Below are 20,972 nucleotides of genomic sequence, written 5' to 3' on the forward strand. Positions count from 1 at the left end.
AATATGAACATATCACACCAGTCCTCAGGTCTTTACACTGGCTCCCAGTTACATTTAGGATTGATTTTAAAGTATTATTACTGGTATATAAATCACTCAATGGGCTAGGACCTCAATATATTGCAGATATGCTCACTGAATATAAACCCAATAGATCACTCAGATCATTAGGATCACATCAGCCAGAAATACCAAGGGTTCACTCTAAGCAAGGAGAGTCTGCTTTTAGCTTTTATGCCAGCCGCAGCTGGAACCAGCTTCCAGAAGAGATCAGATGTGCTCCTACAATAGTCACATTCAAATCCAGACTCAAAACACATCTGTTTAGCTGTGCATTTACTGAATGAGCACTGTGCCACTGTGTGTCCGACTGTTTGTACTGTATTTTATTTTATTTTATTCTAAACTGTTTCAATTATTCTTATTTTAATCTATTCTATGTACAGCACTTTGAATTACCATTGTGTATGAAATGTGCTATATAAATAAACTTGCCTTGCCTTGCCAATTAATTGGCGAGTGGTATTTGCATGCCACTCCCCGGACATATGGCTATAAAGGAGGGGGTGTGCATACCGCTCCTTTAGATTTTCTCTTCGGAGCCGAGCGGTCTATATTTTATTGAGAAATAAGTGAGCTGAATTCCCACAGTTTCCATTCAATGGAACCATTCAAGTTCCATTCATGTCCTCATTGCGAGGACATGACCATGGTAATGTAGTGGTTGCAGCTCGCTTTTGTAAGAAAACAAGCCCCCAGAATCCCCCCTCTACCTTGGAGGTGTACGTAGCTGCTAGAGCGGCATACCATGGCACAGTGGGCGGTAAGTCCTTAGGAAAACACAAATTGAGCATCAGGTTCCTGAGAGTTGGAGGAGGTTGAATCCCACCAGACTGCTCCTCGTTCCCTCGTGGGACCTCTCTGTAGGGGACCGCGCTGTCTCCAAGCAGGGGATCGCCCATTGGGTCATTGACGCCATAGCTATTACTTACCAAGCTCCGCATGTGCCGACCATGGAAGGGCTATGAGCCCATTCAACCAGGAGTGTGGCAGCCTCTCTAACAGACATTTGCAGAGCAGCGGGCTGGGCTACACCCAACATCTTTGCGAGGTTCTATAATCTCCGGGTCGAGCCGGTTTCGTCCTGTGTCTCGGCAGGAACGAACAGGTAAGTCTGGGTCATCTGGCCGGGTATATTGCTTGCACATAGCACCTTTCACCTTCCTCCGGAGAAACTCGCTGCTAGCCCAGTACTTGTGCTAACTAAGCCCCATACTGGGACAGGTGCTCCATATGTGCTGGTTCCACGTAGGTAACCCCTTGCGACGTATATTACGCTGAATAACGTTTCCCTGTTGGCAAACTGCATCTTCCTTGGGCAGAGGCCCCTCTGGGGGAAAAAAGAAAAAAAGAGAGAAAAGAGGCACAACTGGCTAGCCTCCATCAGGGAACGAGACGTTGTATCCCCTCTGCCACAATGCTGAACTACCCGCTGAAATGGCCAGGACCTTATTCTCGGCTCCTCAGCACAAAACCTGAATGAGCGGTATGCTCGCCCCCTCCTGTATTCCCATTGGCCTTTTATCAAAGATCAGAAGGTGTATTGGGCTCCCAAGAGTGACCCCTAATGTCACTACATTGACACAATGTCTTGTTCCCTCCATCAAGGAACAGAGGTTACGGAAATATCCAGGAGCTTCACTAGGATGCTGCGGTGAGAAAAGCTCTTTGGGAACAATCCTACATTGTGACCAGCTGTGAATATGTGTGTAACACATCAATGAATATTGACCGGAATTTATAGCCTCGGCTGGTGAGATCAATGGATGCACCTGTGGCCAGGCTATAAATAGACGTGTCACCAGCATGTTGTCAGATCCATTTTTTTCAGAGCCCATTCTGTGTGTGTGTGTCTCACAAGCCTGTCACAAATTTACTTTCCTCTGCTAGGAGTTAGAATTTGGTTAGGCAGTGCGCAGTGAACCTTTTCTCCTTTCTCTGCTTTCTATATATATATATATATATATATATATATATATATATATATATATATATATATATATAAATAGAGAGAGAATGACTGAGAATCAGAGCAAACAATGGGTGTTACCTTGTTTATGTTCTATTGCCGAGAGGGACACGCATCAATTTTGCTTTGTTTGTTTGGGGGAAGAGCATGCTGCCCTCGCGTTGGAGCGGGGCGGGTGCGAGCATTGCGATCTGCTTTATGGCGAAATGCTTCGCGCTCGCCTCGCTTACTTCCGGGAGTCAGCGCCCACTCTTTCATCGTGGGGCTCTCGCATATATCTGGCTGAGGAGCGAGAGACGGGTCCGTCCCTATCGCTCGCTCTCTCCCCAGCTCCAGCTGATCCTTCTCGTAAGCCTGAAGCGCGCCTCGGCGCCTCTTCGTTTGACGTGGGGGGGTGGCTAAAAAAAAAAAGGAAGGGAACGCTATATTAGTCCCTTCCTTTCTTTGATGACCTTCAATGATGCCGCCGGTCGAAGAGACACTTGCGGGCTATCTCTCACCGGGCTCAGCATCGTCATTTAAAAAGCCCTCTCTCCCCACAAAGCCTTGCAGGATGACCTCCACTTTAGTGGGGAGGGCTTATCAAGCAGCATGTCAGGCTGGTGCTGCTCTGCACACAATGGCTGTATTACAGGCTTACCAGGCTGACCTGCTGGATGACCTGAGTGTGGGTGCTGAGCTCGACGAGCAAGTTTTTTCTGAGCTTCGTCGAGCCACAGATCTTTCTCTCTACACGACCAAGCAAACAGCCCTTGCTATTGGCCAGTCTATGTCTGCCTTGGTCAGCGTGGAGAGGCACCTTTGGCTCAACCTTTCGGCCATCAGGGACAAGGATAAAGTTTTCCTCCCGGTTTCGTCTACTAGCCTATTCAGAGATGCCATGAGCACGGTTATCTCCAGGTTCCAAGAGGCGAAAAGCCACGAGGAGGCTTTCGGGCAGTTCCTCCCTCGCCGCACTTAGGGGGCGGGTCCGTCGGCCACCCAGACCCGCCTCGGTCCTGTTAGAAGGGAGGCTCAAAAGCAAAGCGTGGCGAGTCGTGTTCCCCCTCGCGGTGACTGGGGACAGTCTCGTCGCCCTCAACAGCCGCCCAAGCAGGACCTCAGGGTCGTGATTTCTAAAAGAAAGAAGCCCTGACGGTCTTATACCCAGCCTTGTGGGGGTAGTTCCCCTCGGGACAGGGCGCGTGTACCATCCACTTCGGCCCTCCCGATACCCTCACAAACCTCTTCACTCCCGCCGCCTTTGGTGCTTCGGGTGATAGTGGCTTCCAACAAAGAATCGGGTGTACCGTTTCTTCCTGCCTTAATCCAGGATGCAGAACACCCCCTCAATAGGAAGTCTTAAATTTATACCCATCTCAGAGTACCTGGCAGCATGGAAACTTCTGCCAGATATTTTTATGTTGGTCCTAAGAACAGAAGAGAAGGGCTACAAAATTCAATTCGCTCGCCTCCCACCGTGTTTCAATGGCGTGGTCCCCACTACCGTAAACCGGAGCAGGCATTTCTACTGTAAACAACTGCAAAATCTCTCGGTCTAAGGGGCCATAGAAAATGTCCCCTTCCAGAGAAAGAGTCAGGTTATTACAGCGAATACTTCCTGGTTTCCAAAAAGGGTGGGGGGTTGCGTCCGACCAGGGTGTTCAAGTCCAAGATGCTAACCATCAAGGCGATCGTGTCACAAGCCCAACAACACGTTTGGCTGGTCAACATCGATCTCATGGATGGTTATCTTCATATAGAAATTCTTCCACAGCACAGGAAGTTCCTGAGGTTCGCTTTCGGGGGCGAAGGTACAGGGATATCGTCTTAGCTCATCTGGTTTCTCTGGGTCTGAGACTTAACTTCAGAGAGCATTCTTTCTCCCACCCGGGGAATCACTCAGCTGGGGGTCATATGGAATTCTATCATGATGCAGGCACAATTGTCTCCCGCATGAATCATTTCCATTCAGAACACCCGTAGCAAGGTCAGGCTAGGTCAAGGTTGCACTACTCGTCAGTATCAACGAATACTAGGTCTCATGGCATCTGCGTCCGCGGTGATCCCTTCGGGCCTTCTGCACATGAGACCGTTCCAGCTGTGGCTAAAAACCAGGGGGTTTCATCCAAGGGCCGGTCCCCTAAGGCAACAAAGGGTTACCCGCCGCAGGCTTCGTTCCCTTTCTATGTGGTTCAGACCTTGGTTTCTTACCTTCGGTCCCACTCTAGGTGCGTCTCATCATCGCAGGTTGCTTACGACAGGGTAGCAGTCTTAAGTGGTCGTCCAGCTCAAGGGGAATGGGAGGGTCATCAGCTCGGTTGTCACAGTAACTGTCTCGAGTTGATGGCTGTATTTCTGGCCCTGAAATACTTCCTCCAGAGGCTGCCATGTCTTGGTGCGGGTGGGCAATACAGCGATAGTCTCTTACATAAACCATCAAGGAGGTCCAGGTTCACGTCAGCTAAATTTCTGGCACGTCAGATTTTCCTTGGGGCCCAAGGCAAGCCCCTGTTACTCAGGGCAGTTTATATCCCTGGATGCCCTTATGTGGGAGCAGAGTTACTGTCCAGACAGAAAATACCGACGGGGGAGTGGAAACTCCACCCCTAGGTAGTGGAACAAATCTGGGTGAGATTTTACAGGGCAGAAGAGGAACTCTTTGCCTCTATGAACAGCGCAATGTCTCCTCTACTTCTCCCTGAGCCCCCCTGGGTCTGGACGCGATGGCGCATACATGTCCCTGAATGCGTCTGTATGCGTTTTTTGCCGGTTTCTCTGCTTCCGGGAGTCTTGGCCAGAGTTCCCCAGCAAGGGTCTTGCCTCTTACTGATAGCGCCGCGCTGGCCGAACAGGGTATGGTTCTCGGGGTTAATATCTCTCCTCTACAGCTCGCCTTGGGCGATTCTGAACAGGAAGGACCTTCTTTCTCAGGCACACGGGACAACATTTCATCCCCGGCCCAAATTGTGGAACCTTTCACACTTGGCCCCTTGATGGACGAGGTGCCCTTTGAGAGGCATCCCCTGCTAGGACCAAGACCTCTTCATAGGACTTAGCAATAGTCCTTGAGGGTCTGGTTGAGACCCCTTTTGAACCTCTAGAGTCAGCGTCTGACAGACTTCTTACTCTCAAGATGTTTTTTCTTATGGTGATTACCTCTCTAAAGAGAATTGGGGACCTACAGGCTCTGTCTGTTTTGCCAGCCTGTTTAGAGTTTGCCCCAGGAATGACCAAAGAAATTTTGCACCCTCATCCTGACTACCTGCCTAAGGTGCCTTTCTCGACTCTAGATCAGGTCACTCTCTAAGCCTTCTTCTCACAGCCGTTTGCAATGCCGGAGCAACAAGGACTTCACAGACTGTGTCCAGTCTGTGCCCTTTAGACTTATGTCCACCGCACTAGCCAGTGGCATAAGTCAGGGCAACTATTTGTTTGCCATGGAAGCCGCAACCGGGGGTGGCCACCTCTAAGCAGACTATGTCGCATTGGGTGAGGGATGTTATTGCCCTGGCCTACGAGGCGCGTGGTCAAGCTTCGCCAGTAGGTATCAGGGCTCACTCCACCAGAGGGTTCGCCTCCTCTAAAGCCTTGGCTAGAGGGGTACTTTAACGTTAAGAATACCGTTAAAGTACCGGATCGATATGCAGTATCGGTAAGAGTAGTAATACCATTAAAACCTTAACGAAACCCATCCCTAGTTATGCCTGTGCTTCTCTTGGATGCTCTGAATATTGGATTACGTGTCTGGATTGCCCCTTAATTAAAGCTGCATTTGGATCTCAACCTTCGTGTCTCGGAGCAGTTCGTAACACCTGCTTTGTTTATTTAATATATTTGTTATACATTATTTATACAATATGTTTTTACATTATACATTTTTAATTTTAAGTGTACAAGTGCAGATTGGTCAAGTGTTCAATAAATGTATTTGTTGAGAAATGTTGACTACCTGCCTAAGGTGCCTTTCTCGACTCTAGATCAGGTCACTCTCTAAGCCTTCTTCTCACAGCCGTTTGCAATGCCGGAGCAACAAGGACTTCACAGACTGTGTCCAGTCTGTGCCCTTTAGACTTATGTCCACCGCACTAGCCAGTGGCATAAGTCAGGGCAACTATTTGTTTGCCATGGAAGCAGCAACCGGGGGTGGCCACCTCTAAGCAGACTATGTCGCATTGGGTGAGGGATGTTATTGCCCTGGCCTACGAGGCGCGTGGTCAAGCTTCGCCAGTAGGTATCAGGGCTCACTCCACCAGAGGGTTCGCCTCCTCTAAAGCCTTGGCTAGAGGGGTCCCTCTGCAACAATTTTGTGATGCGGCAGCTGGTCCTATCCGCACACATTCGTCAAATTTTATAGTTTGGATGTTCATGCTACTCCGGGCTCCTTGAGACGACATCTTAAGCTCACGTCTGAGACCTCATGCGTTCTTGTGAGCACACTTCACAACCGTAGGAGTCCAGACAGCCTCAGTGCGGCGGCGTTTGTATTCTCGTTCCCAAAGCGCTTTTCTCAGCGCAGCATCCTAGTGAAGCTTTTTGTAAAGGGAACGTCTCAGGTTACGTAGTGTAACCCTTGTTCCCTGAAAAAAAGCAGAACAAGATGCTGCGCTTCTTTGCCGCACTGGGATGTCCCAGGACTGCTCTTCAGAAAAAAATATATCTGACGACACGTTGGTGACACGTCTAATATAGCCTGGCCACAGGTGCATCCAATGATCTCACCAGCCGAGGCTATAAATTCCGGTCAATGTTCATTGACGTGTTACACACATATTCTCACAGCTCGTTCCACTTTTTTCAGGGAACAAGGGTTACACTATGTAACCCGAGATGTTTTTCCACTTCAGAAAATTGGAAAAAATGCATTTATTTTAGGTAACTCTTTATTTAATTAAACATTTTGAATGTACTTGGTTACAACGGCTGATAGCATGAATTTTAAATTATCATTTAAAATTAATTGTATGTAATTGTTTAAGCAAACATTTTCAAAATGGGGCCCCAGGTTGGTCGGTTGCTTGGGGCCTCAGAAATCGTAAAACCCTGAGTGTATTGGGTTCTCAGTTAGTCAAGTATAGAAGGATCTAACATCATTGCCCTTTCGGATGATGCATTGGAAGTAGTGAGAATATATGACGGATGGAATGGGAGAAGGCTCAAGTGGACTAACCAGTTTGTACATTCTTTGTTTGACATCAGAAAACATGGCCGCATCACTGAATCCAAAAAGGTCAGGTATGACTGTAAGAGCTTTAAACTTTTATTTTGTGATTATAAAGATCTTGTGACACTGAAAACTATTTGAGCAGCTACTTCATAATGACAACTGCTTCAGGCCCTATAAACAGCAGGTAAACAGCAGCACAAATGCAGATCACGCCGGTTTGATCATACACTTCTGAGTAGAGGTCAACCGATTAATCGGCCGGCCGATTAATCGGCCGTTTTTTTTGCATTTTTTACATAATCGGCATCGGCCAATATCCATGCATATCAAGCCGATTATTAGGCAGGCGCATCTGTGGGCAGTCTAGTGTTGTTGTGGAACACGTGTTCAACGCACGCTGCCCCTAGAGTCATTTTCCAGCAGAGTGAGCTGACCTCATCCAGTGCCTAAGGAAGGAGCTAAGTTCCTTGGAGAAAACAGTAAGGGTTAAATTTGCATAACTTCTTTACATTTAATTAAAAACTTTTGATATGTTACTGCCAACTTCAAGAAAAAACGTGACAAACGCGATAGTTGACATGACGTTCGGCTACTTTGGATATTGATAGCGTAGTTGAAGTTGCATTATCACAGCAGAAGGGTTGCTATCATGTCACAATAAGTAAGCAAGAATTTTGCAATTACAGACAGTGAATCTGAGACTTTTATTGTTCTGTTTGTGTGTCTTATATTTGAGAGGGTTGTCACTCAATGCAGATAAATAAGTAATACAAATATACCAACGCAGTATAGGCTATTGAAGGACTGGCTTTGGTAAGCTCGGACGTTATCGGTTCTGCTGTCGGTACTGGAGAAATTAAGAAAATACATTCTTTATTGCTATAAAGAGAAAGTTATTTTATCTCGCCAGCATTTCTATGTATAATAATAATATGAAACCATTTGTCTGTGATGCAATTTAGCTATTCGCAGTCAGAGAGAGAGAGAGAGAGAGAACTCGCTCACGCGGTGCCACAGCGAGCACAACACGAGCCCAGCTTAATGAGTGACAGAACTAAACATTCAAACGTAGCCTGGTTTAGATCTGTGATTATTAGTCTGATTTTATTTTAGATTTCGCCTTCCAAAGATTATAAAAAGAATATTTATACATAAGCCGCATTCTGTCTAGCACAACTTCCTTCCCTTCACAGCGGTGCACTGACATTTCTCCCTAAAACTCAAACTTAACGTCAGAATCAGCACGATCGGTGATTGTTGTAAAATGCTACTGTTGCTAAATTGCGGGACTCGTTTAATAATAAAAAGAGCGCAAGAGATAGCCTACCGTTCCCAAGGCGGCGCGCGCTCCGAAACACACCGCAAAGAGACAAGCAAAGTATAGGTTACTTTGGGTTTCATGCGTCTAAACGATCAACTATACACAAAATTATGTCAAAACGACCGGCTTGGAGATTCACTTAAACACAGTTTATGTCTAAAATGGACGTAGTTATGGAAATAGTTGGGAGAAAATATGCTGCATCAGGAGTCTATTAGATCTGAACTCGGTCTTAAAGGGGAAGCGGTCTAATGAAAATGTTGACGATTGAGCCATTACTGCGAATCAAACAACAAAAGGCAAAGAGAAAATCACTTACAGCTCTTGAATGAATAACTTCTGCATTAATCTATCTATGATAAACTATGCAGTGTTATTTTACAATTGATTACTTTATTAGATTTCTTTTTAGACCACACCTGAACAGTAATGTTAGTAGACCTTCCTGAAATTAAATCACTGTGCCTATATAACGTTTATATTTGTGTATATATATATATATATATATATATATATATATATATATATATATATATAAAACAAAAAGAACCGTTAAGAATACCGTTAAAGTACCGGATCGATAAGCAGTATCGGTAAGAGTAGTAATACCATTAAAACCTTAACGAAACCCATCCCTAGTTATGCCTGTGCTTCTCTTGGATGCTCTGAATATTGGATTACGTGTCTGGATTGCCCCTTAATTAAAGCTGCATTTGGATCTCAACCTTCGTGTCTCGGAGCAGTTCGTAACACCTGCTTTGTTTATTTAATATATTTGTTATACATTATTTATACAATATGTTTTTACATTATACATTTTTAATTTTAAGTGTACAAGTGCAGATTGGTCAAGTGTTCAATAAATGTATTTGTTGAGAAATGTTGTCTATCTTAAGTAATTATTTGTGTTACATTTTATCTTTCAAATAAAAGGTTCAAATAAGAGGTTAAAAACAAGCACATATCGGCCAAATATCGGCCAAAATAAATCGGCAGCATTAATCAGCCATCGGCCGACCCGGATTTCAAAAGATCGGCATCGGCATCGGCCTGAAAAAACCAATATCGGTCGACCTCTACTTCTGAGCCCAGCCTAATGTAATCACACTGGTTTGATCCTGAGTACAAAAGTAGTATGTGCTTTTTGCATTGTTGTCACATATTCCCTGTTATCCTTTGTTTTTGTGCTTTTATGTTGAAGTTCTTGTTTAGTTACTGTTTCCTTTTAGGTTTTTGTAGTCCTTTGTAGATTAATTTTATGATTGGTTTTCCCCTGATTGTTTCTCATTCCCTGATTGTTTCCCCATGTGTTCCTTGTTTTCCCTTGTGTATTTAAGCCCTTGTTTCCCCCAGTTAATTTGTCAGTTCTTGCATGTTTTGTTATGCTCTGTGCTAGGTTCCCTGTGTTTTTCTTTATTCTGAGTTTTTGTGTTTATTTTAATAAAGCTGCACGTAGATTCTCTTTATTTGCCTCCCTTGTCACAATTGTTACAGCAACATCAGGAGTTCTCATTTGTTGATCACTTACAATGGGTTTTTTGAAGTGTAAACTAGGCTGACTTCAGAATTTAGAGTCAAGTTTATGTTGGCAGTTTTGTGTGGGAATTTTTTAAAATGTCAATTGGTACTATTTGTTGGCTGCAACTTTATGCATCATTTCCAGAGGTTGTCTGAGAAACAGTGATTTCTGAATGGCAAGAATCACATTTAAAGCCAAGACTTAAAATGCATGTGCCACCACTGGTATTATTAAAAAGTTAGTACACTTGAGCCTTCTCCCAGTTCGTCTGTCACACATTTTCATGACAAACTCAGAATCTCATGCAGCACTGCAATGCAAACAACTGTGTTTATTAATTAACTGTGAAGTATAGGGTGACATTTGTAAGATAAAATGTGCATTAAATCATTCATTCTGGGGGGATAAGTCAGTACAGTTTGAACGTATTTGCAAACAAGGTTAGGAGGTAAGGACCATCCAAACTAGACTTAAGCTTTTAGGTTTAAAAACTTCAGAACATTCTCAGCAAAAAGAAAGACACAGAAAGAGAGCGTGCCAAACATTCTAAACCCTTAAGGCCAAAAATGTCCCCTAGAAGATCTGCGAATCACAGGGCGGCATTGGGTGGTGAGATTCCAAAGTGCCACAGAAGTAGGAGGCGCCCCAGAGCATTACCTCAGCAGCAGTAAAGATGTCTGTCTTCCTTTTACTCTAACTCTGTCCATGACACACACACAGAAAGAGGTTCAACCATGCTGAGCAACTGGCCTCTAATGGGCAGGGGAGAGCTTATTATGGATTCAGTTTTCAGCAATGCCACCCTAACGCTGGGAATTTGATTAGGGCTTTGACAGGTGCCAGTGCGATTACAGGCCTAATCTGAAGAGTGATCTGCTTAGAAAATGGGCAGAGAGAATAAAAGAGACAGATGTGGCAGGAAGTAGAGAGCACTGAAAGGCATCATGACAACATAGCTTTACATTTATGTACTCACTAAGTCTAAATTATATCACAGACAGTGTGCTATTGTAGGGGTGATACTTTAGCAAGTGCATTCAACAAATACTGAGAGAGACTGAGCATAGAAGAAGAGTGCCTCTCTCACTACAGAATCTTTAAAGACTTGGGGAATGATAGAAAGGCTCAGTTATGATAATGAAGGGAATGTAATGATGCCTCTGACTCCCAATGCCATCTCCTATTCTCTCACATGTAGAGAGAACCTCCCCACAGGCTGCTGCAGCCTGAACCAGGTCAGTCACTGATGTCTCTATCAGCATTGTCCCTTCTCCTTTCCAAACAGGAGATATACTTGGATCACAGGATCACCGCTTAATTCACTCATCTCCTTTCACCAGCTGCCAGAAATGGGGCTTTTCTCAGTCAATAAAAAGCACAAAAAATAGCAGAGAGAGAGAAAGAGATCGAGAATGAAGCAGGATTTCCTGAAATAACTCACCAAGACATAGGCCATCACTCTCTTCATAGCCTATGCTGCAGACACAACGCCCCAGTGGCACCAGCCAATCACCATCAGCTCCACAGTACAGCTTGGGTGTGTCCCGTTCCTCAGCGTTCTCAACACATGCCCCCCTGACCTCCACCAATGACGAGGAATCCACCCGTGGTACAGTGTCCGGGAAGGCGGCTAGATTTCTCAGGGTGGATGGGCACTTTTTGTAATAGACTCTCACGGACACAAGGGCTATACATGCACCCACATCCTGGAAGGCTAAGTAGAAACCCTTTCGAACTATTGGTCCCACTTCCCGCACCTCGGTATTGAGCCTTAGAACACGATCACCCAAGTCTGTCTGTGTGAAACTTTCATCGGCGGCAATTGTATCGATTTTGGCATAGTCGTTGGGATGAAAATGAGCTGTGGCACCATGCGGCTCATCTGTCTCAAAGTAGAGGAGGTTAAAAGTCTCCTTACAGGTGCCAGAGACCCAGGGGATACTGTTGCAGTCCCGCAGGGTGAAGCGAAGCTCCACGTAGACCTTCTGTGCAGCCTGACGGGATATCCAGTTGGTTCGGAGCCAGTTGTTCTGGTTGGGTTCCATTACGTGGCACACCTGGAAGGTGTGGATGGGCCGGTTCTGCTCATCCATCTCTGTGATGGCATCCCACTGTGGAGAACAAAGGAGTGTGCATATAAATGTCAGGAATCAAACTAAAGGTATCTTCATTAAATCAAGATAAAAAATACTCTCATTTCATTACAATAGGAAACACAATTTAGTATTATATGCAGAATAATAATAGTTCAATCAGTGGCAAAAGCCTTTTTAAATTCAGTTGAAAAAAAAAAAACTCCAATTGAGCTTGATACAAATAAAATTTCTGTCCAACTATTCATATATTTTATTTCTTGAAATTTACGGCAGTATGGGATTTTTTAATGCTTTCTTCATATTATGTCCTGTGTCCAATGCACCTGTCGGCAACCATTCAAGTCTGAAAGAGGTGTATATTTGTTGTTCTGTATGACAATTTCCTCACAAAACTGCCATATGTACTGCATATACTGTATGCAAAGGCCTATACAGCATGTCTGATTAATTAACACTCCCCCATAAATCTTTACTACATACTATTATTCAAAGTTGTTACTAGAGGAGGACATGGCATTTAAAACACTGTTTCTAATTCTAAAGTTTTTTTAAATCATGTTGGCAACATAAGTCTGCTTTTTTTGTATTATTATTTACAGTAAATCACTTTTTTCCCCTTTTCTTCCCAATTTGGCATGCCCAATTCCTAATATGTTCTAAATCCTTGTGGTCACGAAGTGCATGGATGCAGCATTGTTCAAACACAGTAGTTCCCTTTTCAAAAAGCTACACTTCTGATGCTGCGCTGGAAAGCGCTTTGGGAACAGCTTTAGGTGTGACCAGCTATGAATATGTGTGCAACACGTCAATGAACATTGACCGGAATTTATAGCCTCTGCCGGTGTAATCATTGGATGCACCTGCGGCAGGGCTATAAATAGATGCGTCACAGGCGCGTCGTCAGATATTTTGTCTTCAGATCACGAGCTTGTCAGAACTTTCTTTCCTCTGTTAGGAGTTAGAATTTTTTAGGCAGTGCGCATAAACCTTTCTCTTTCTCTTTTTTTTTTTTTTTTTTAAAAATAAGAAAAATAATGATTGATAAACAAAGCAAGCGGTGTGTGTTCCCATGTTTACGCTCTGGCTGAAATGGACACACACCAGTTTTTTTTTTGTGTGTTTGGGGGAAGAGCATGCTGCTCTTGCGTTGGGGCGGGGCAGGTGCGAGCATTGCAGTCTGTTTACAGTCAAAATGCTTTGCACTTGTCTCGCTTCCAAGAGCCAGCGCCCACTCTTTCATCTTGGGGCTCTCGCATATATCTGGCTGAGGAGCGAGAGACGGGTCCGTCCCTATTGCTCGCTCTCTCCCTTATCAAGCTGATCCTTCTCGTGAGCCTGAAACGCACAACGGCGCCTCTTCGTTTCACGAGGGGGTCGCTGATCCTCCGTACATTCCACGCATAATAATAAAGCGGCTGAGAAATTACTCAAGGTGGTCACTCGGGCTGTGGCCAGACTACAGCTAGACTACAGCTTTGAAAGACCAAAAATGTCAGGTGGTGTGACCGTCCAAACGTACAAGCAGAGAACAAAACTGAGATATAAATGTTCATTTCCTCAATAAAATTCTTAATCAAATATTTTTGCATGATTTTATGTTAAATTCCTTATAAATGAGGGGAAACAGTGTATCGGACCTATTTCAAAACCATTCTATTACTTAAAAAACTTTTGTCCGAAAAATTGACTTCTACTAATGTCAGGGAGGGCGACCGACATAAAAATGTAATTTTATGCAACGTTCCTTTAAGAAAACCATGTGATGGCATTTGACATCACACAGAAGACTCCAGAGGACCCCTTTGATGCAGTAACAAGATTAGTCACCCACCCATAAATATTAGATAATTTGACATTTTTGAGTAATGATGAGGTTGATTCAACTTATCATGTCAGGTGGTATGACCCCTGGAAAACTTTGAAAATGTGTTGTTATTATAAAAATGTGTATTTGATTTAAAAAATTGATGTATAACCTTGAGCACATGGTCAAACATTTGTATAGGCGTCCAAGTTAATGCCTGTTAGATTCTAATTGAGTTTGAAATGTCAGGTGGTGCGACCAATATGTCAGGTGTCGCGACCAGAGTTACAGTTAAACCAACTAAAAAAAGTCATGTTAATTCATGTTTTTGAATATATTAAATACATTTTAATAAATATATAAAGATTTTAAGTTGTTTAAAGGTGCAATCTACATATGTATATATATTTTTATTTTATTTTATTATGGTATGTGTGACAATTTAAAGAGCACATTGTCCATCTTAAAGTCCTATTCTTCAAGAATATAGGACTGTATAATCAACAATTGATACTAAAACAATTGCATCTTTAAATTAATCTATTTTAATTTGTTTTTGTAGATGCAAAACATTGAGAATGAAAATATACTTATGCTTTCTCTATGAAGAACGCTTTCTATTTTTTGTCTGTATATAGTTACAATAAGTGAAGGTAGTGAAATATAAAACTATGACATACTCTCTGCAGAAATGCAATGTACATCTGAGTTATAAATTCACAAAAACTGCAGAAAATACTGATATGGTCCTTTCAAGCCCTTTATAAACAGCTTGAAACACATCAGAATCAGAATCAGAAAAAGCTTTATTGCCAAGTACGTTTTTTACGCATACAAGGAATTTGTTGTGGTGTTGTAGGTGCGTTCACACAGTCTCTAAATATATGAACAAGAATAAAAATATAAGCAATATAAATATAAATATAAATATGTTTATACAGTCTGCCCTTGTCCTTGGCAGTAGTAGCAGCGTACCAGATAGTGATGGAGGAAGTGAGGATGGACTCGATGATGGCTATGTAGAAGTGCACCATCATTGGCTTTGGCAGGTTGAATTTCTTCAGCTGCCGCAGGAAGTACATCCTCTGTTGTGCTTTCTTGATGAGGGCGCTGATGTTCAGCTCCCACTTGAGATCCTGGGAGATGATAGTTCCCAGGAAGCAGAAAGAATCCACAGTGTCAATTGTGGAGTGGCAGAGGGTGATGGGGGCAGGTGCAGGTGAGGCTGAGTTCTTCCTGAAGTCCACAACCATCTCCACTGTCTTTAGAGCGTTGAGCTCTAGGTTGTTTTGGTTGCACCAGGTCACCAGGTGGTCGACCTCCCACCTGTAGACGGACTCGTCACTATCAGAGATGAGTCCGATGAGGGAGGTGTCGTCCGCAAATTTCAGAAGCTTGACGGACTGGTGACTGGAGGTGCAACTGTTAGTGTACAGGGAGAAGAGCAGAGGAGAAAGAACGCAGCCCTGAGGGGATCCAGTGCAAATGGACTGTGAGTCGGAGACGTGTTTCCCAGCCTCACATGCTTCTTCCTGTCAGACAGGAAGTCAGTGATCCACCTACAGGTGGAGTCAGGCACACTTAGCTGGGAGAGCTTCTCCTGGAGCAGAGCCAGGATGATGGTGTTAAAGGCAGAGCTGAAATCAACAAACAGAATCCTGGCGTAGGTTCCTGCGGAGTCCAGGTGCTGGAGGATGTAGTGGAGGGCCAAGTTGACTGCATCGTCTACAGACCTGTTGGCTCTGTATGCAAACTACAGGGGGTCCAGGAGGGGGTCGGTGATGACTTTGAGGTGAGAAAGCACAAGGCGCTCAAAGGACTTCATCACCACAGATCTCAGGACGACGGGTGAAACCTGAATAAAATTCATTGACATTTCTTTCTTTTTATTTTGTGAATATCAATCATTATTGATCACAATGTCAGGTGGTGCGACCGGTCATGGTCAGGTGGTGCAACCAGCAAATTTACATTTAAATGTATCATTTCCCACTGCAATTGCAAAATTAAGTAAGAAATATAACTGTAAACCTTCATATAATGTATACAAATAATTTTTACAGTTAAAAACAAAACATAAAAAGTCCTTATGGAAAAATGGGTGTTTGAACACACAGAAAAGCAGCCGTTTATATGATTTGGAATAAAAGGGCAATAAATAACACGACAATAAAGAAATAGAAATGGAATTTACCATGTAATATGCATTTTAGACACTACAATTATTCATATTTACAAGTCTCAGTAGTGCTAAGCATATTATTTTAAATTAATATATGGTCGCACCACCTGACATTTTCTGGGTGGTAAAATCAGAAATCTTGTTTAATAATGAATTAATGCTGCCTAAAATGCTGTAAAACCAATATGAATCAACACCATAATTTTTTTTTGGACATAAAAATGCTTTTTAAAACTGTTTTGCTTAAAATATTTATTTTTTTTCATCTTGAAAATCTTATTTGTCATTGACCCGCTTACATTTTTACATAAGCTTACACTTTCTATAAATAAAATGCAACTTGGTTAAATATTTGGTTTTATAATAAAAAGACGTTAATACATTTTTAATTGTACCACAAGTGGCCAACAACTTTTTAGAGACACTTTATTTTAGAAAGGCAAACACTGCAATTATACAATGGGGTGACTTGATGAAATCTTTTTTTTTTCTTTTTTGACATTTTAATCAGCTCGGTTGCTTTCTCTGACAGGATTACTTCTCACAATTACCTCACTGTTATTGTAATCACTGCTCAAGAAGTTTTTTTTGGGATGCATGTAATGCACAGGTAAATAGACTTTTTCTATTTCCATTGCATTGCAGAGTGTAGGGTACATGTATTGCCACTATATTCAAAATCTTGAAATCAATTGAATTGATTTGTATTGACAAAACTCGGTGTATGTCAATGACAACAACTTTAAGATCTCTAAACAGCAAAATATTGCCTAAATATCAAGCACATTTTTTTGAAATTATCTGTCAATATATGGTACTACCCCCTACAGTGAACCACTTATCTATTACATAAGTTGATTACACCATTCCCCCCAAAAAAGCAAAACGTCATGACAAATACAATATAGTATTAACAGTAGCTTTGAATAATACATTTTTCCTCACTACTGATAGCAAATATGACTGCCTATATATTTCATTGTCACATCTAGGTACTGCGAGACTCCTTACTACCATTTTTAAGAGTCTTAAATAATTTTTAGCTGTTACCTCTAGGCTCTGATGTGCCGTGCTTTTGCTAGGTAATGCCAAGTCTATGAACACAGCAGGGAATAACAGGCTAATAGATTTACCAAAGCCACTAGCTACAGCTGAAAAAAGCAGTAATGACATGATGTCTGGCCATGATATTGTTGCTTCCCTTTTGAGAGACTTTTTAAATCTTTCTCTCTTTTACACTCACTTTCCACACACGTTCTATTCCACATGATACGTTTTCGCACATTCCAGCCATCTTTTCCACATGCTTTCATTCGGCCTTCAACACAATCTCTTTCCCACATGTTCTCACTCACTTTCCCACACACTGTCACTATGCACCCTACCCATCTCTAGCTTTCTTATTATCAACCCATTCCCTCATTCTGTCTTCTACATGACCTTTTACTTCTTCCAACTTTTAACTTTTCTTATCACATCCTCTCTCTCTCTCTCTCTCTCTCTCTCTCGTACACACTTTTTTTACAAATCCTCTAAATATCTTTCCTCCCATCATCTCTCTTTCCTCTTCTTGTTCTTTTATTTCTTATCTCCCTAATCTCTCTCTGTCTGATAATTAATTAAGAAGGACGCACTCCATTAGCACTAAAGCCTCTACTTATTCACTTTCATAATTGCAGTGATAAGCACAGCCTTCCCTAATAGCCTCTCAATCAGAAACTTGCTGTATTATAGTCCTGATGTGTCTTGATAGCTCTTCACAACAGGCTGCTGTTTGCCTCCATAAGTTTCAAATTCCCAAACAATATATAGACATTTGATTAACTTTGAAACTATTGACTATTTGCCCTTATTTGTCATTCATTTCACTACAGTAGATTCTTAATGAGATCACTTCTAGTGTACAGTAAGATATTATCTAGGGAACTAAAACTCTTAATTTTTATGAAAACGAAGCAGCTTTCTCCACAGCAATGTAATTTCCCGCGACACTTGTCTAAATGACAAACATGGTATCTGAGGAAGACTTCACTGTTTTATTTCATGTTTCTTTGCTTTAATTTCAGATATTACAGAGTTGTTGCTGTGTTTGTTTCCTTAACTTTCTATCGTGACCTGCAGCGGAATTGCACAGCAATATTGGGGCTTCCCTAGTACCTTAAACTTGGTATTCTCCCAATGTACAAGTGCATTTATGTGAATGTGAGGGACCATTAATATTTTACATTGGTGTGCATAAATGGACATAGTGTACAGTGAATTTGCTTTTCCTACTGTACTCACAGAAATGTTGAATTCTTTCTGCTGTGTTGACTTGTTGTTGGGCTCCACCCTATTATGTTAGTTATCTGGTCTGTTAATGCACATGTACATGCGCACTCTTCAAAAACCTGTAACAATGATGCATATGCGTTTGCATGACCACATAAGCCACATTCACCAGGAGAAACCTGGGTGTATTTAACATCTTTCTCTTACAGTTTTTCTCAACTGCTTAAACACAAAAACTGCTTCCTGAAGCACAAGAAAAACACATACATATGACCATAGTTGTACACACTATTCACCTGTTTCCACACATTTCAATATTCAAAACTCTTTCTGCAAAAATGTACACAAAAGTGGCCAAATAAATCATTCATTGCATTATATGTTCATTCAGCATGCTCTCAATATAATTAACTAAATTCATTACAACCTAAACTCAAAGAGCACAACTTTCTCCCGGTGCAAACACAAAGACTCAAAATTGTTGACAGGCATGTCCATGTGCTGTGTAACAATGGATTCTAACAATGCCGAAGTTGCAAGATGTGGAAGTGGAATTGAACAAGGACAACAACAACTGCAAAGCTCTCAGTAACATCAGATGATATCCGTGCCACCCTAGTTCATCATGTGCTCATACATGGGAGAACTATGTGAGAAGCTGGACAGCTAGTCAATCCAAACTAAGCTGTTACACGGTTGCATCCATTGTCTGTATTTTCAGAAGGGAAAACAGGTAATTTGCCTTGTCACTGTGATACATGTAATGTTGTAGTGCATATAGACTGAGGGGCCGTTTACACGACAACATTTAAACTAAAAACGAAAAACTTTTTATGCGTTTTGCCTGTTCGTTTACACGACAGCAGTGTTTTGGGGCCTGAAAATGCAAACTTTTTAAAATAGGTTTCAAAGTGTACGTTTTTGAAAACTATGCCGTTATTATCTCTGTGTAAACATACAAAAACGTGAATTTGTGAAAACGATGATGTCATGTGCACGCGTATTACGTCTATAGTATACTATATGTGTATTTCAAAACAACACGCGAGACATTCAAAACTAAAATGGTGGACTACAGGACTGTGTTTGTGCTGCTCAAGATTTTGAATTTATTGATGCTTCTCCAGCAAAGTAATTGTAGTTAAACAACTTCGTTGTCCGTCCAGATAAAATTGCTCGACGCTTTCGCCATCTGCATAGTTTGTATCATCGCTCTGTAGAAGAATGCTTATTTGCGCTGGCGTGTAGTGTTTCTTTACAAAATGATATCTACCAACTACTGGCCTGGCATTCATAATACAGCGTGTTTAGTTGTTTTCGTGGATCAGTGTAAACAGGGATCGTTTTGACAAGGTTGTCTGTACGTGAAACTTTTCAAAAACGCAAAGGAAAACTTTTCTGTTTTTTGTACATCGTTGTCGTGTAAACGTACCCTGAATCTCCACTTTTATCTCAGTGTAGCACTTTTATCTCTCCAGCATATAAATACAGAACTGTATAGTAATTTTGCAGTAACTGCAGTACACAATCTTTCATTCCAGTACCGTAGTACACTACAGTACTGTAATTGTAGTACAGTAAAATGTGTTTTCTGTAGAGAATCTTTGAGCTGGATGCCATGGCTGACCCACATGAGTACATTTTTATTGAGGCAGGGTTGAACCTAACAAAAAGGTACAAAAGGGGGTGCAGCATCCTTGGACACTGTGCCATCATACAAGTTCTATCGGGAAGACACGCAGGCTTGAGTGAAGTTTAAGATGCCATTTATTTGATAAATGTAAGACAGAAAGTAATGTCTCTCTCTTTGGCGTAGGCCCCGTCCGGCGGTCCGAGGGAGTTGTGCCCGGAACCGTCATATCCTGCCGGAGATAGGAGGCAGGGGCGAGGAGCCTACCCCCGTGCGGGACAGGGCTCAGCTGGTGGTGGTGGGGTGGCGGAGGTTGCCTGTGTTTTAGCGCACTGAAACAGTAATGTGATAGATTGTGAGCAGACTAATAAAGCAATGGCTTACATGCGATTGGCTAGGAATTACCTCGCTAATGAGTGATGATGTACAGCTGCTAGTCTTCCCACTAGAACTACGCTGCACTATGTTGCACTTCCATTTCTATCGGGAAGACACGCAGGCTTGAGTGAAGTTTAAGATGCCATTTATTTGATAAATTTAAGACAGAAATTAATGAGTGCATTGGAAATTAGAAAATTAGAAAATGGGAGACATTCCAAAAAAAAAAGTTATTCAGAGGCTAAACATCTGTTTTTTATTTTTATTTTTTTTACCTGTACAGTATCCAAACTTTTTTATTTTTGCTGCAAACATTTGTTTGCATATGTTTCAGACTTTGTTCTTATATAGTTTGGGTGTGCCCAGGTCTTTATGCACACACAGTATATTCATTTATTGAGGTAGATTTATTAGCATCGCCTTTGCCTTTAAAAATGCACAGTATAAACCACCATGGAAGGTGTACCAACACCTGATTCTGTCCTTGTAAAAAATAATTATTCTGATGATATTGTTCAGCAAAAATGTCATTATCACCAGCCTGTTCATATCCAAGCATTTATTAAAGACATAAACTGACCCAACCTTAGACCAGC

At 42.2% G+C, this 20,972-nt stretch overlaps 1 protein-coding gene across 2 annotated transcripts in view; it reads right to left on the reverse strand.

Annotated features, from left to right (window-relative positions):
- The window catches only part of LOC127643722 (ephrin type-A receptor 6-like), a 284,814-nt gene that overhangs the window by 197,222 nt on the left and 66,620 nt on the right, over positions 1 to 20,972 (reverse strand). For both annotated transcript variants that reach the window (XM_052126561.1, XM_052126560.1), the window contains exon 3: positions 11,457 to 12,126. In XM_052126561.1, coding sequence (XP_051982521.1) covers positions 11,457 to 12,126 — 670 coding nt within the window. The remainder of the gene's footprint in view (positions 1 to 11,456; positions 12,127 to 20,972) is intronic.

Source organism: Xyrauchen texanus, chromosome 5 (assembly GCF_025860055.1).
Source record: "Xyrauchen texanus isolate HMW12.3.18 chromosome 5, RBS_HiC_50CHRs, whole genome shotgun sequence".
Taxonomy (NCBI): domain Eukaryota; kingdom Metazoa; phylum Chordata; class Actinopteri; order Cypriniformes; family Catostomidae; genus Xyrauchen; species Xyrauchen texanus.